At 52.6% G+C, this 16,454-nt stretch overlaps 1 protein-coding gene across 1 annotated transcript in view; it reads right to left on the bottom strand.

Moving 5' to 3' along the window:
• DGAT2 (diacylglycerol O-acyltransferase 2) overlaps positions 1-10,979 on the bottom strand; it is a 23,040-nt gene extending 12,061 nt beyond the window's left edge. The window contains exons 1-4 of the mRNA XM_017836004.1: positions 10,864-10,979; positions 4,455-4,574; positions 3,565-3,672; positions 2,671-2,741 (exon numbers count right to left, since the gene is read on the bottom strand). Of these exons, the coding sequence (XP_017691493.1) occupies positions 2,671-2,741; positions 3,565-3,672; positions 4,455-4,574; positions 10,864-10,903 (339 nt within the window). The 5' untranslated portion in view covers positions 10,904-10,979. The remainder of the gene's footprint in view (positions 1-2,670; positions 2,742-3,564; positions 3,673-4,454; positions 4,575-10,863) is intronic.
• Positions 10,980-16,454: the final 5,475 nt, after the last annotated feature.

Consider the following 16,454-nt stretch of genomic DNA (forward strand, 5'->3'; position numbering starts at 1 on the left):
ACACTTTCTGCAGCAACTCCTGCTCTGGCCAGCTGCCTGCTCTCCCACCTCAGTGAGCAGGTCTCCCTGCACACACCTGAAGCGCTCACAGCCTGACAAAGGTGAGCCAAAGGTCTGCAGCAGCCCTGCCATCTGAAGTGCTGTTGATAAGCAGCAGCTGTGCTCACATGCCCAGGTGGCTTCTTTTACCCAAAAAAGACCTTTAGATGGGGGCACCCCCAGTGTGGCATCCTCACACCAGCTGGGGAGGCTGCTGGGACCTGGCTGCTCCAGCCCAGCCCCACTCACACCTGCAGAGCTTGGCCCTCACCCTCAGCTCCAGGATAGCTCCCTGGAACCTTCCTTAGCTCCTCCTGCACTGCTCAGCTTAAAGCAGTATTTGCAAGCCCAGCCACTAAGCAGCAGGCAAACCTAAGCCTCCAGTGCCCCAAAATAGCTTATTGCTGTCAGAGCAGCTGCCTGGAGCCCCAGAGAACATGGCCAGCCACTGCTCGTGCTGAGTAACTGAGCCAGATCCAGGCTGCTTTCCCAACCCACCTGGTGTTACAAAACATGGCCTGGTATCTCCAGGTACAGGTACAAGAGTCCTGCCGGTGTCTCAGACTCAGGTGAGAGCAGCCTAGTCAGCACAAACAGCAGAGCAGAGCCTGATTCCCACACAGCTGCTCTGACACAGCAAGCCAAGGAGGAAGAAATCCTTCCCTGGGAGGGTGGGGAGGCCCTGGCACAGGGTGCCCAGAGAAGCTCTGGCTGCCCCATCCCTAGAAGTGCCCAAGGCCAGGTTGGACAGGACTTGGAGCAACCTGGGCTAGTGGAAGGTCTCCCTGCCCATGGCAGGGGGTTGAAACAAGATGCTCTTTAAGGCACTTTCCAACCCAAACTCTGCCCTATGATTCCTACAGCAGCTTTGGACAGCCCTGCAGCCACCAGCAGTGCCCCCAGAGCAGGGGCAGGAGCCACCCCCAGCTGCCAGCCCTCTGCATAAACCTTGCTCCACTCCACCCCTCAGTGACAAAGGAATGACAGCCGCAAGGGGTGCTCACAGATGGACTGTGAGCAGTTATTTACCTAAAAACCAGCCGAGAAGTTCAGTTTATCTGCCCCATCTCATCTCCAAACCCACTTAACCAGCACAACTGTTTGACAAACCTGTAACATCCACAGTGGCTCTGACCTGCAGGGCTTGTGCAGCGCACGTTTCCATGAAGACAGGGATAAACACACTGCCAAAGGAACGGGGAAACAACAGACCAGCCCTACCGGTGACCCCGTGGAATCGAGTCCCAAGGAAAACCAAGCCTGTTTTATTCCTCAGCAGGGACTTCTGCAGCACTGAGGCCTTGGTGCTAGGAGACACATTTGAGACCATCTCCAGCAGCAGAGCACACTCAGCTCTCCCTCAGCCAGGAGACCCAGGCTGTGCAGGCAAAGTGAATTTTCCATGGACACTTGCCAAGAATTACCTGTTAACAACAGCAAGTTTTCATGGTGGACTTGGCAGCCCTGGGTTAATGGTTGGACTTGCTCTTAGAGGTCTTTTCCAACCCAAATGATTCCATGTTTCTAAGAGTACAACAAGAGGTTTGTTCACCAGCAGCACGTTCAGGCACCCTGAGAGTTCAAGTGACTTTGCAAAGGAGAAATCCAGGGTAAGCTGCTTTGGCATCCTGCTGGAATTGGATTCCCTGTTCCTTTCTGAGGCTGGACTATCTTGGGGCTAGGTGGCTCAGAAGCCATGGCAAGGTCCCTCCCTCACACTCAGGCTGAATAAACCTTGCCAGCAGTCTTACATAATAGTCCTTTCAGCTGCGTGCCCTTCCAAAGGGATCGAGTTCCCTCCCAGCCCAATCTGCTCCCTTCCAAGCCCTTCAGCCAATCCTGCAGTCCCAGAGCAGCCCTGTCCTCTGTCTGAACATACCTGAACCAGCAGGAAAAACACAGGCATGTGGGGAGCAAGTCACAGGCTGGAGAACTGCAGCTCTTCCCACTGCTAGAAACCCCCTTCCCCAAAGCAAAGAGACTCGGGAACTGATCTCACTGCTCCCTGGGAAGGGCTCAGGCTTTTGGGGCACAGGGCTCCCAGCTATTATATATATATATATTATGTATAAATACACCCCAGGGAAGCAGTGTAACCGGAAAAGAGACCAAAACTGAGCTAGATTACGAGGGGAACAGAGTTAGGGTCAGATACAACACAGGACTCTGCTGCAGCACAGAAGTGAATCCCAGAATGGTTTGGGTTGGAAGGGACATGAAAGATCTCATTCCCACTCCCTGCCACGGACAGGGACACCTTCCACCAGCCCAGGTTGCTCCAAGCCCCATCCAACCTGGCCTTGGACACTTCCAGGGATCCAGGGGCAGCCACAGCTTCTCTGGGCAACCTGTGCCAGTGTCTACAGAAGCTGGAGAGGTGGACAGGGAGCCTGCTCTCTCTGCTCCAGGCCAGATTGCCTCAGGGAGTCTGGCACGAGCATCAGGAGCAGCAGCTTCTGCCACCCCTGGTGATGCACTGCAGACCGTCCAAGCCCAGCTGCCACAGGCAGCAGTGTGACAGTCACTGAGCCCCGTCCTGCTGACAGCTCAGTGCCACACATGGACTAGTGCAGGTGCAGCAGGGCACTAAAACAGTGAAGTCCCAATGGGCAGAGTTAAACTGCTACTTACTCTTATTGGAAAATAATCCCTGAAGTACCTCCATATAGCCCAGCTTCTCACCCACTGGGATCTTCGTCCCCCTGAAGAGAAAAAAAAACCCAACATGTTTTTAGAGCTCTTTCCACACAGTTGCCCATCAAAAAAGCCCAGAGGACCCCAGAGGGTTTGCTGTCCCACCAGAGGAACCAACACTTTCATTCCTCGAGTGGGACACCTGCACCTTCCTCTGAGATCAGGAGGAACCATCCATGCTCTGGAATTCAGGGCCCTTCCAGCTCATTAAGGCCTGACTGCAAAGTCAGGGTAGAACTTGGCTTGGTAATCAGTTGTTCTTGGGCAACAGGCAATTCAAACTAGAAACCCTCAGACTCATCCTTTGGGAAAGGCCAAGATCCTGGATGATCTCAGTCATCTGGAAGCAATGGAGAACTGTGCTAATCTGGCTTTAAAGGGAGTTGCCATCAAAGCTTGTTGCCACTGCTGCTTCCCAGACCTGGTTTCTACAAGGCTTTTTTTTTCTGAATTAAAGTCTTCTGCTTAATTTGCAGCAGCACTGACTCTGTAGAGGAGCCACATCTTACCAGCCACACCATAACCTGACCCTTGCAGGAGCTGGAGAGCACAGCAAGGTCTGGAATCTTTATGTAGATCTTTCTGACCTGCAGAAAGAACCTGAGCCTTACAAATACATTGCTAAAAGCCAGCAGTGGCATGACATTAGTGAATGTAATCAGCATCAGTAAAACTGCTCGTGCCAAGGGCTGACATTTAAATGCTTTTGGTCAGTGATTCAGCCACTGAACACTCAGTCCCACTAAGAAGGGAAGTCACCCATTACAAGGAAGTGCTTCTTTGTCTAAATATGTGCACTTAAACAGCAAGGATCTGTTCTGCAATATTTACCTTTCTTTGGTGTATTCCAGTCAAACACCAGCCAGGCTAAATACAGAACAGCGATGGCCCAGCAATCTGTGCACAGGATGTACATGAGGATTAAAGTGCAAGCAATACCTGCAGGGGTCCAGGAAAGACAGGAAAACAAGGTTGCATCAGGTTTGGGTCTCCATTTACACCCCTTGCCTTTAGACCCCTCTGTGCTGCAGTCCCAGTCTGATGTCACTAATCCTCAATCGAACTGGACTTAGCTAAAAACTCCTTATGAGCCAGCTTCCTCTAGAGCTCTGGAGAACCTCAGCCCTCCCTTCAGGGTGTCTCCAGGTGTCTCTCTGTCATATTTCCAGCTGCTTCACCAGCCAAAACCAAGACTCGATGCCCGCACTGAGAGTCCTTCTCCAGTTTAATTACCAACAGCACAGTGGAGCAGAGCAGCCTGTGGTTCCACATAGCCCAGAGACAAACAGTCTGTTCTGGTCTAACACAAACACTCCTTGCCCAGCTCTGGTGCCTCCTGGAAGGAGACCAAGCCAAAGGAAGGCTCTCCTGTTGCAGTCACTTGCATCAGTTACCAGTTGCTTCTAAGAAATCTCTGTGGATATTCCCAGGAGTGACCCCGGTAAGAGATCTCCAATTGCTCCAGTCTGATTTGCAGGGTAGACACAGACATGAGCTGAACATCAGTCGGTCTTTCCACAGCTCCTATGACTTTCTAGAGCCAGGTAAAGTCATTTGTTGCCAAAAATATCCCAGTGTGTAGCTGTGGTTTACAATATCCACACCCCCCCTTGCTGCAGCGCACATCCAGGAATTAATGTAACAGTTGACATTCTTGCACTAAAGTTCTTCCAGAATTAAAGCAAAAATAGCTTTGCCTTAGGCCAAAAGGTATTCCTTACCCATGATAAGGAAAGTCAGAACCCATTGCAGCACAGAGATGATCTGGAGCTGTTTCTCTACTTTGGATTTCGACAGCCAGAACAAATCCTGCAGAGCAGAAAGAATGTTCGATCCTGTGCCTGAGGGGGGAAAAAGTGAAAGAAATAAAGTTACATGTGCACACTGAGCAAAGGGAACAATGTTTTCCTTTCAGATAGAATCATACAAGGAAGGATCATCAAGTCCAGCTCATAAAATCAGAGGTCTTAAATCAATGTGCAATCTGCTTTTAGAGCAAGACTTGTTAAAGGCTAAGACTTCCCATGCTGGCAGGGGAAAGGTTGCCCTCTGCACACATCCAGCTCTTTTGGGAACACTGGAGGGGATTAATGGGTAACATCAGCTCCCACCTGAGCACAGCTCTCTTCACTTGGCCACAAAAGCACAGAGGATGTCGACACACGTCCCTAGCACACCCTCACCTCAGACTGCCAGTTCCTGGAAGTGGTGTGTGATAAGAGCAGAACCCACGAGCTCACTGGAGATGAAGATCAGCTGCCTCCAACCACAGGCAGGCACCAGGCTGTGGGGCTGAGCTGTGCCACCCACCCTCAGCAGCCCTGTTGCACAACTCCCACGGGCTGCTCCAGGAGAGCTCTGTGCTCCAGCACAGCCCAGGAGATGGCTGAGCAACACCTCGACCCACCACGCCAAGGATCCACAGCTCCAGGGGGCAGGAGAACTCTCCCAGTGTCCCTGGAGCAGTAAATGGGGAAGGAGGGAGCTGAAAGCCACGGCTGGAAAAGCTCAAGGTATTCGAGGGGGGAGAAAACCAAAAAACTGAAGTGAAAGACTTGCTTTCTGTATGAGGAACCACCCACTGGTTTTTGCCAATATGCTCAACAGCCTCCAGAAAGAAACACTTGCAAGTGGGTTTTCCTTCACTTCATTTCTTTATTTTAAAAGCACTGCAGTGACTGGCTAAAATGCAAATCAAGCTCCAACCAGGTTTATTTACATTCTTCCTTTTCTGTTTAAGGGTCAGCCTGTTATTAGAAGGAACATGAGAGAAGCTGTCACACTGAATGGGTTCAGTCCTTGCCGACATGACCCTGCCAGTGGTGATGCCACAGCCAGTGCTGACACTCAGTCCAATGGAAGTGACTGAAACCAGCTCCTTCTCTAGATAAAAGCGGGCAGAGGATTTTTGGTAGTTCCTACAAAGAAATTTTCACTGGCACATCCTTTAAATAGTGAAGCATCTGTTTCACAGGAACAAGGGGCGATTTAGATTAGATAAGGAGGGTGGTGAAACACTGGCACAGGTTCCCCAGAGAGGGGGCAGATGCCCCATCCCTGGGAAGCCACAGCAGAGGCTGCAGCCTAAATCCAGAGCCAGCCCACCCAGCTCAGACCCTTGGCTCTGCTTAGTCCCTGTTGAATGAACAACCCTGGTAATGGCTTGGCCATTAACCACTCCGAGATTTAGGCAAGGATAGATCACATCACCACAAACTGAGACCTGCAGCACCAATCCAGGATGAGGCAGAGCTAGAACAGTTCTTTACAAGGTAACATAGTGCAGTATTAAGTCTGAGGACAACCAGATACAAGTTTAAAAGAAGCTTGTAGCAGTAGTGGTGTCACCAGCCATATGTCTGTGTCCTCAAAATAAGCCAGAAGTCAGAGATGACTTGTGACCCACAATAAAAGCCCAGCCCCGTGTAATTAGATCCTTCCAACACCTGCACTCGCACCACCAAAACATCTTTGGCTTGGTAAACCCAACACTGCAGCCTTGGATCAGCTCGATCCCTCTCCTCTTCCCAAAGGGAACAACTGTTTACCCCTCCAGATGAGAATCTGGACTGCAGCATTCTCAGGATGCTTTAACACATTGTAGGCATTGCCAGCCCTGCAAATAGACAGTATTGGGTAGCCCAAGTCAACCTGTCGGCTTGTTTGCCCAGCCACATCCAGCTTTTTGTGTCAGCTCCTCTGGACACAGGGAGCTGCTCTGGCAGACAGCTCTGAGCACCTGCCCTTGGACAAGTGGTGTCCTGGGTCAGTTATTTGCTGAAAGCAAAGACATCCTTCCCAGGGAACAAGATCCCCCACAGGAAAGTCCATTGGACTGAATAATATTAACATTTAATTCCCAGTTACGGATGATTAGTCCAATGGCAATGAAAAGGACTGTGGGGATGGGCAGAGTCACCTGCAAGTGTGTACCTTTGCACCAGACCTGCACACCCAGATGAACCCAGTGCATCAGTGGGCAGTTACAGAAGGCAGGGCTGAGCTGCCCTTCCCAGCCAGTCCTGAGCCTTGTGCACATCAGGGCAGACCCAACACTTTGTGTATTCAACCCTCCACCCACGCCTTGCCTCCTTTCCCCTCCAGCTGCAGGAGCCAGGAGGTGTTTTTGGAGAGACTCTCCCTGCTCTGGAGAACCAGGCCAGGTGCTGGTGACAGAGCAGAAGAGCTTGGACAAGTCAACAGACACATGAAGGTTTTTGGCACTCAGCTCCAGCAGAGTGACCCAACACTGACACTTGTGTTCTGGGCACTCAGAGAAAACCCTTCCTTTTGAGGGCCCACACCAAACACCCCTCACACATTAAAACCTCAGCAGAATCCAGGACCCCAAGGGTGGAAGCAAACAGGACTTCACACCTGGGCACCAGAAAAACCCCAGTTCACAGCACTTAATTAAAACACAGCTGGAGAAATTAACTGAGGGGAAGCACAAGTGTTACAGACAAGTTAAAAATACACTGAACACTTGTTAAAAGCCAAGCTTCATCTGCCACCTTTTCCAGACAATTAGCATGTTAACTCTTGGCCAGGAATTAAACTGCATCACACAGATTATTTAGAGGAAAACCAAGTTACAATCTGTCAAAGCATAAGGTGCAAATGGACATTTTGAGCCACATATTCGGCACAGAAGCTGAAATTGGAGGCATAACAAAGCTAGACAAGATAAACACACCAAGAGCAGGATGCTGAGGAGGACCCAGCCTCCCATGCTAGAGCAGAGTCCATACAGCAAGCTGCTACAAGGTATTTTACACCTGTAAAACCCCTTGAGCAACACAAGTTCTTCTGTGTCTTGGGTTTTACTCAGATGGCCCAAGCACAAGCATATTCACTAGACTGGGAACAATTTCTTAGGAAGATAATAAGTAACCAGAGCAGGGTGTAGTTATCCTGCCCTGTGCACAGCTTTAGACCAATTTGCTCCTGTCCCAGGAAGCTCCTCAATAATCCCATGTCATCTGCAGGAAAGAGTGTCTACAACTGGAGATCAACAGCACCATTAACAGGGACATGCAACGACAACATTTATATCCTAATATTTATATTAGGAAGGAGCTGGGATTCCCCAGACCAAACAAACAAACCTGGTAGGGCATTTGCCTCAGGTTAGTTCCGCATTTACTCACAGCACTGACCTTGGCCCTCAATCTGCACACTCACAGCTGTGGGGGGGGTAAAGGGACATCACCACGAAGCCCAGCTGCCCCAGACCAGCCAGTACCTTTAGACTGAAGTCAGCAAGACTTCACAGCTCCAGACAGGAGCAGATGAACCCTCCTGCTGCAGCTCGTGGGTGTGAGCAGAGCACACGGGGGCTCTGCGGGAAGGGCTCAGCAGGAGACACCCCAGAGCAGCCCAGGGATGCTGTGCCCCCAGAAAAGGAGCTCCCAGGATGCCCCACCCCAGAGCAGAAGGGAGGTCTGTTAAACCTCAGGTGAAGTCTAAGACTAACTCCAAGGCAAAGCTAAGCAAAGCCACCCTCCTCACCCCAAACTTCTGATGGACGGAGAAAGATCAGCAAAGACACTTCAGCACAGGACAGCCCTTCCATGCTCCGGCCACACTGGAATCCTCCCTCGGGAGAGGGGGGATGAGACACCTCCCTGCTGCTCTGCCAAACACAGGGAGACAGCTCCTGGACAGCCCGTGGCCAAAGTGGGGCAGGATGAGGAGACAGCAACCCCTCCTGCCCAGCCCAGGTGTGTCAGAGCATCATCCCAACCTGGGCACTGGTCCAAGACCCGCTCTGATTTTTGCAATACCGGGTTGGTATCCAAAAAAGTTCCCCTGAGTACACACAGGGATGGAGAGAGAGGCAGATGGCTGAACATTGGTTTATTTTGTTGAGGGTTATTTGTTTATTTGGAGGCTTTTTGCTTGTTTTTAAATAGGATCAGACTTAATTCAGCCAAGTCACAGGCACTGGGGCAAAGCCACGTGCCAGGGAAGCAGTAGGACTGAAGGGCAGGATGAGCCACTCAGACACTCACCCTGCCTAAATCAGCCCTTCACACAGGTGAGATACTTGGAAAAAATATTCAGGGAGGTGGGGAAAAAAATGTCTAGTGGGCTTGTTCTAAACATCCTCTGTAGTGGGGAAGTTATCCAACATGAGCCAGCAGGACATGAGGCCTCACAAACAAACTGCTGCACCTCCGCCGGTCTTTGATCTGCAGGGTCCCACATCACCAGCCCCAAAACCATCGAGCCAGGGCTCCTCTGCGAGGCACCTGGGCTCTGCTTTGAAGAGCCAGGCTCTGAAGCTGGTCCCGTGCTTTGCTGCCCGTGGCCAGGCTGCAGCCCCGGCAAGGGCTGTGCCGGTGGATGCTGCAGTCGCCAAGGACACGCCTCCCGCCTCCCCGGGCAGAAACAGGCGCAGAAACAAGTTAAAAAGCACAAATATCGCTGCAAGACCCCCACGAGGCTCCTCAGAGGAAAACTGACCTGAGGAGAGTTAAGACAGCTTTCCATCGCTAATCGGGATTAACTAGAGATGAGGCCAATCACTGTCCCTAAACCACACTCCATTTTGGATAATGCACGTGTCCCAGATCCATCATTAACATGCCAGTGCCAACAAGGTGGCCGCTGAGGTCCCAGGCCAGCCCTACATATTTTATAGGTCTCCTGAATTATTTATTCTCTGCTCTTGGCTCGCTCTTAACCCTCAATTTAACAGTTCAGGTGCTGCTAATTCAAGTGCCCTCTCTCAACTCAAAAACATCGCTTGCCTTCTGCTAGTTGTGTAAGCGGGAGAAGTTATTTTAAGGAGCAGATATGAGCACAGGAAACACAGGCGGGTTTTCTCTCCGCTCGGTTCACAGCTGATCCTTCAGATCCATGTCTGGGATCCTTCTGGCAGACACGAGCACCAGCAGCTCTGCCCGCGGGACTCGGTGCGAAAGCAAGAGCTCAGGGGTTAATTCGCCAGGTCCAAGTCCTTTCAGCTCTGCTAATGGTTTGCTTAATCAACGAGCCATTTCACAGGTCTCCTCAGCCCAGGAGGAATTAGCAGCGTGCTTTTTGAGGGCGGAAAGCCTTTCACCACGCAGCGATCGCCCAAGGACCCTCCCCAAATCACGGGGTAAATCGCTGTCTGAGCGCATTCTCGTGCAAAGCCCCCGCCGTTTGCAAACCCTGACTTCTGCCCGCAGACAAGCACCCCTGCAGGACGGGCACAGAGCTCTGCCCGGCAAAACGCTCAGACCTGCTGAGTTTATTCCTGCAGGATCCTCCGAGCTGCCTTTACAAGCCGGCAAGGGAGCCTGTGCTTCGGGATTCGCTGCGTTGCCTCCGAAGCCTTCACCCAACATGTCCCAGCGTGCAGGGAAGCGCTGGGTGTCCGCGGCAGCTCTGCCCGCGATGGGTGTCAGCCGCTGACACCCTTCCCACTGCTCTCACAAGTCACTTACCGGCACCAAGAGCTGTAAAAACCAACTCGGAGAGACTTCTTCCCACGAACACTCGCTGAACATTGAGCCTTCAGCTCCCCATTGTAAAGCAACAACGAATAGCAACGTGTTGCTTCTTTCCCCTCTCCTGTTGATGCAGGGGTGGGACCGCAGGATTACAAACCGGTTGGATTTGATAAATTTAAGAGGCCTCTTCCAACCTACATGATTCTATGAAAAGAAGGCTGCGGTTGAGTTTTACCAGCCATGCAGCATTTATAAAGCTACTACACATCTCTTCCTACCATCGCAGAAAGGGGGGGGAAAGGCTCGTTTATAAGCAAGTGACCCAAGCCCACATTTTGCCAAGGTGCAAACTCGCTTGGACCAAGCGGAGCCCTTTCCAGCAGCCCCCGGAGCTCAGCCCGGAGCCTCAGCCCCCAGAGCCTCCGAGCTCGCTTAGAACGCAGAACCTGCGCAAAGACTCGTAATCCTCAACCCCAGAAAAGCCGCAGCCGCCTCCCCGCCATTGCACATCTCTCTTCTCCTTCCTCTTCCCCCTCGAACAACCGCTCCTGCCGCCAAAATCCCAACGGGGGGGACATCACGAAGGTGTTTCGGCGCCGCTCCCACCGCAGCCCTTGGACCGCGGGAACGCCGCGCCCGCCCCGCAGCATCCTCCTCCTCATCCTCCTCCTCCTGCCCAGCCCGGTACCTCGCAGCACCCCGGAGTAGGCGGCGATGATGGTCTTCATGGCGGAGGGGCGGTCAGGACCCGGGCACGGCCATGGGATGGAGAAGCGACCCCGGCTCCGCTCCCCGGGGCAGCCGCGAGCGGGGGAAACCCCGGCGCCGCATCCCTTTATAGCCGGGAGGAGGAGGAGGAGGAGGAGGAGGAGGAGGAGGAGGAGGAGGAGGGCGGGGAGGGGCGGGCCCGGCAGCACCGCCCGCGTCCCTCAGCCCGGGAGAGGGGGTGGGAGCGAAGCCCTTGGCCCCGGGGATGCTGCGGGATGGGGATTTGGGAGCGGGGGGACAATTAAGGGCGGCTCCCCCATCCCCTCTGCAGAGCGTGTCATTCCCTGCCACAGAGAATCACAGAACGGTGTGGGGTGGAGCGGACACTAAAGGTCATCTTATTCCAACTCCCTGCCGTGGGCAGGGACACTTCCCACTAGCCCAGGTTGCTCCAACCTGTCCTCGGACACTCCCAGGGATGGGGCAGCCACAGCTTCTCCGGGCACCCTGTGCCCAAACCACTGACCAAGCCTCATTCCTTCTAACGACATGTTCAAGGGTCTGTTCAAGGGATCCCTAAGAAACAAGGGGTTATTTAGGTTTGAACCAAGGCTTTAATGTAGCTGCACTTGCCAAGAGATTTCTGAGATCAGATGGGTCCGTCCCAGCTCCCATGAGATTGAACCAGATTCTTTATAACAGGGTCTTTTCCAGCCCAGCTGGTAAAGGGGGGACTTTGCTACAGCTCTGGACAAAGGATCAGGCCGCCACCCCTTCCCAAATTTCATTTTCCTCCTCTGCAATTTGCACAAAATGGAATAATCTGTGTTTAAGAAGCACTTTAACATCCCTCAAGGAAAAGCCTATGGAAAGCAAGGAGCACATGGAGCTCGTGGAGGACAGGTACCAACCACCACTGAAACACCCCCGAAAATGCTTCAACTTTTGACTAGTTTTTTGGGTGGGAGCAGGATCGTGCCCACTCGAGTCAGCAGCTTTTTCCCAACATCTGCTTTTTGGCCCAGAGAGATGTGTCTACCAGCGTGTTTCACAAAAAAAACCCATGTCATATTTTCTGCTGTGGTGAGCTTAAATCTGCCACTCAGAGGTGGTTTATTTTTTTTCTCAGTCCCCCGAGGCATTCCCATCCCCGGCTTTTTGAGTCAAACTGGCACCAGGACTTGTTCTCTCCCCATTTGGCCACAGGGCTGTGATCCAACACTTGTAATGGCCTGTTGAAATCTGTATGAAAATGTAAAATTGCAAGAGCTTGTCTAAAGAAAGGGTCTTGCCCAACAAGTCTTGGCTGGGACCTCCAAAAGGGAGCCCAGAACAGAAATAAATCCCCTCTGCAGTACTGCTGAGTGAGAGGGGAGTGTTCTCCTGCCTGCGTCCCCTGCAGAGTTAAATAAAGTTATCTGCAAGCAAAGGAGGGCTGAGGCATCACTTCTTATTGTAACTGGAATAAAAACCTGCAGAAAATCATAGTGGTGAGTTGTCACAGCAGGAGAGAGGCAGAGAGAGAAAAGTCTGTGTGCTGGGATCACCTTCTCTCCAGATCCATCATCTTTCTGTTGACCTACAGGCACCTTTTTATATATTTTGGTGCAAACTCTCTGAATCCTGATCACAGAATCACAGACTGGTCTGGGTTGGAAGGGACCTTAAAGCCCATCCAGTCCCACCCCCTGCCACGGGCAGGGACCCCTCCCACTCTCTGAGGTTGCTCCAAACCCTGTCCAAGCTGGCCTTGGACATTCCAGGGACCCAGGGGCAGCCACAGCTTCTCTGGGTAACCTGTGCCAGGGCCTCACCACCCTCATACCCAAGAATTCCTTCCCAATATCCCATCTCTCCCTGCCCTCTGGCAGTGGGAAGCCATTCCCTGTGTCCTGTCCCTCCATGCCTTGTCCCCAGTCCCTCTCCCACTCTCCTGGAGCCCCTTTAGGCCCTGCAAGGGGCTCTCAGCTCTCCCTGGAGCCTTCTCTTCTCCAGGGGAACCCCCCCAGCTCTCCCAGCCTGGCTCCAGAGCAGAGGGGCTCCAGCCCTGGCAGCATCTCCGGGGCCTCCTCTGGACTCTTTCCAGCAGCTCCATGTCCTTGAGCTGTTCCCAGGGCTGGAGCAGCTCTGCAGGGGGGTCTCACCTGAGGGGGCAGAGGGGCAGATGGGCAGATTCCCCCCCTGCCCTGCTGTGGGATCAGCCCAGGGCACAGGGAGGGATCTGGGCTCCTTTTCTTGCTCCATACACTGCAACAGCATCCCAGCCTGGAAGAATGCACTAATAAAATAAATAAAAACCCTAATAATTATAAAATCTCTTTGTGCTTCCTGGAGCATCACAGCTGGCAGGAGCAAAGGCACAGCCACCGTAGCCCCAGGCTGAGCAGCAGCTTTAATCCTTGACTTGCAGGTGCAAATCGTGACACCACATTTCTTGGGAGGAAAGAAAAGCTGAGCCCAAACTTCTGACAATGCAGCTGAGCCCCAGGACAGCCCCCACCCTCACAGGGGCATGTAGGGACACAATGAGGGGGCACGCCTTTAAACTGCCTCAGGGCAGGATTAGGTGGGACATTGGGAAGGAATTCCCGGCTGTGAGGGTGGGGAGGCCCTGGCACAGGGTGCCCACAGAAGCTGTGGCTGCCCCTGGATCCCTGGGAGTGTCCAAGGCCAGGTTGGAGCAACCTGGGCTAGTGGAAGGTGTCCCTGCCCGTGGCAGGGGGTGGCACTGGATGATCTTTAGTGTTCCTTCCAACCCAACCCATCCTGGGACTCTGTGACTGACACAGGGCCCAGCCAGCTCCCACCTCACTTCTTCCACCAGTACGTGTCCTACAACCTTTTTTTTTTTGTCTCTCCCATTCAGGTCCCTGGAAATCAGCAAACAGTCCCAAAGAACAGACTAGGACTGCCTTGGCTCTGTTCCCCCAGGATGCCTTTTACCACCACCCACTGCCGCTTCCACAGAGGGTTTGGAAGAGCCCCTGGTTTGTTTTCTTGGTGCTTGGGTTGGTGCAGGAGATACACAACCCTGTCTATTATTACCCTGTGTGTCTGGCATGATTATTCTTGGACAATAACACCCTTTCAAACACCCTCCTATTCCTCCACCTGAGCCTGAAAAACATGGGTTGTGGACAGAGTAACACGGGCAGGAGCCAGTCCTCCAGCTCCCTGCAGCCAAGAACAATGCACAATAGTTTCAGACTCCTTTATTTCTGGATTTTAGCAGCAACAGAATCTCGCAGCAGAGCAGCAATGCACCCTTACACAGCCACATTTTTTAATGCTTTTTTTTATTTTTTTAATTTTTGGGACGATGCCTGTTGAATAAAAGCTTTTGAGGACACATTTGTTTTTCCCTTCCCACCTCTATTCAGGGACTGGAAGAACCATTTGCAAGGCGTGGGGAGGATTTGCAGTACCTTGAGTCAGCAGTTGGTGTGCAGCTCTGTAGCTCTCTTTCTGTGGCACAAAATACCCTGCTCTCAAAGCATCAGTGTCCAGTGTTTTCACCCAGGGGCCAGAGGTTTGGGTCATGTAAGAAACTCCCTGCATTTGGCACGTCAGAACACATGAGCCCCAGGAGGCCTTATCTATCCTGGTAATTCTCCTGCTCTGACTTAAAACCATGGAGATTTCCCTGCCTGTGGTTAACCCTGTGCTTATGGATTTTTAAGTTTCCTCTTTCGGGGCAATATTATTATTTTTAGTAGATTTTTGTTTCCAGGGTTAATACGTGTCTTAAAGACTCAGGATTTACAGCTCCGAGGGTTGTCCATCAATCCATCCATCTCTGCATGGAGTGCAACCACAGCATCTGAAAAGGGCTTTTTCTCCCTGGTTTCTGCTCCTGAGCTCACTAAGAGGATGATGGATCCACCCCTGTGGTGGAGGCCATAATGTGGGTCATTGATCAGGTCCAGCTCAGTGCTTATTTTGTGGAATCACAAAACCATTTATGTTTTGGAAAAGCATTCTGAGATTATCGAGTTCAACTGTCAACCCAGCACTGCCCAGGCCACCGCTCACCCCTGTCCCCAAGTGCCACATGCACAGGGCTGTTAAATCCCTCCAGGGATGGGGACTCCCCCTCTGCCCTGGTCCAGGGCTGGACAACCCTTTTCATGAAGGAGTTTTCCCCAGTATCCAGCCTGACCCTCCCCTGGCACAGCTTGAGGCCGTTTCCCCTTGTCCTGTCCCTTGTTCTTGGCTCCCCCCTCCTGTCAGGGAGTTGCAGAGCCAGAAGGTCCCCCCTGAGCCTCCTTTTCTCCAGGCTGAGCCCCCCCAGCTCCCTCAGCCTCTCCTGGTGCTCCAGCCCCTTCCCAGCTCCGTTCCTTTCCCTGAGCACACTCCAGCCCCTCCTCCCATGCCTGCAGGGGGATGAATTCGGGTTGGAAATCAGGTCTGCTCTCCTTGCATCCCCATGGAGAGGGAAAGCCCTGCACGGAGCTCTGCAAGCACACGAAGTCTGTGCTGCCAAATTGTGTCCCAGCAGATCACAGGGACCTCCAGGTCGTGTCTGCTGTCCCCCTGTCCCCTCCTCTGACCTGTGACATCCCCCCACTGGGAGCGATGGCGAATCTCCAGTGACACAAACGGCAAACCAGACCATAAGAGCTGGGATTTCACAAGGAGTTTGAACCCCAGTCAGGAGCCAGCAAGGTTTGCTTTTGTCAGGTTGCCAAGCAGAAAAAACAGTGACAAGCTGTTTCTCACTCCTGCAGTGGTTGTTTTTCTCCCTGCCATAAATGTGACTGTCTGTGCCCCCTTTGCCTTGCGTGTCACCTGCGGTGCCCTCTGCTCTCCCTCCAAGACACTGTGTCCCCTTCCTTTGCCAGTTAATTCAGGCACAGGAGGGCAGGAACTACTCCCAACAAGCCCAAAATGCAACCTGAGCCCCCACGTGCCACTGGGGAGGGACACACAAACAAGGGTGCCCCCAGACCTGTGCCCCTGCCCTCGGGGAGGCTCATCCATCACCTGCCCCGGGGTGTGTTGAACACTTTGTACTGAGGTGGCAGAAAGTCAGTGGAGGGTTCATCTCTCCCTTCATCCTTTTTCCTGCCTAAATGGGAACAGTTCTGGTTCCAGGGGATGTTTATGGACCTGTGCTCTTGGCTTAGACCTCACCTGAGCGATGAGCTGAATCTTGAGCTCAGGGTGTGTTCCCACCTCCCCACACAGCACCTACAGAGCTTCAAATAAACCTACAGAGCTTCAAATAAACCTACAGAGCTTCCAATAACCCCCAAGGCTGTGTGAGCCCTGGGCACGGAGGGGGGAACTGAGGCACAGGTTGCTGGGGCACTGAGCTGCTGAATCCCTCTGAAGGAACAGTGCAGGTTTAGGTGGTTGTAGGAATTCCACGCCTGGTCCTTCACCCCTTTCCTTAGCCTTGGATTCATAAGGTTCAAGGCTACCCCTGGTCTCTGCTGCTTCCTGGCCGTGGCTTCTGGTGGGATCCTGCAGGTCCTGTTTGTTCTGGTGGAAACGTTCTGTCACCTCAGGGGCACAGCAGTGCCTGGACTCTCTTTTCTGCCCCTGCTTTTGAGTTTGCTGGAGTGTTTT

The sequence above is a fragment of the Lepidothrix coronata genome, unplaced genomic scaffold (genome assembly GCF_001604755.1).
Source record: "Lepidothrix coronata isolate B3197 unplaced genomic scaffold, Lepidothrix_coronata-1.0 Scaffold268, whole genome shotgun sequence".
Lineage (NCBI taxonomy): Eukaryota > Metazoa > Chordata > Aves > Passeriformes > Pipridae > Lepidothrix > Lepidothrix coronata.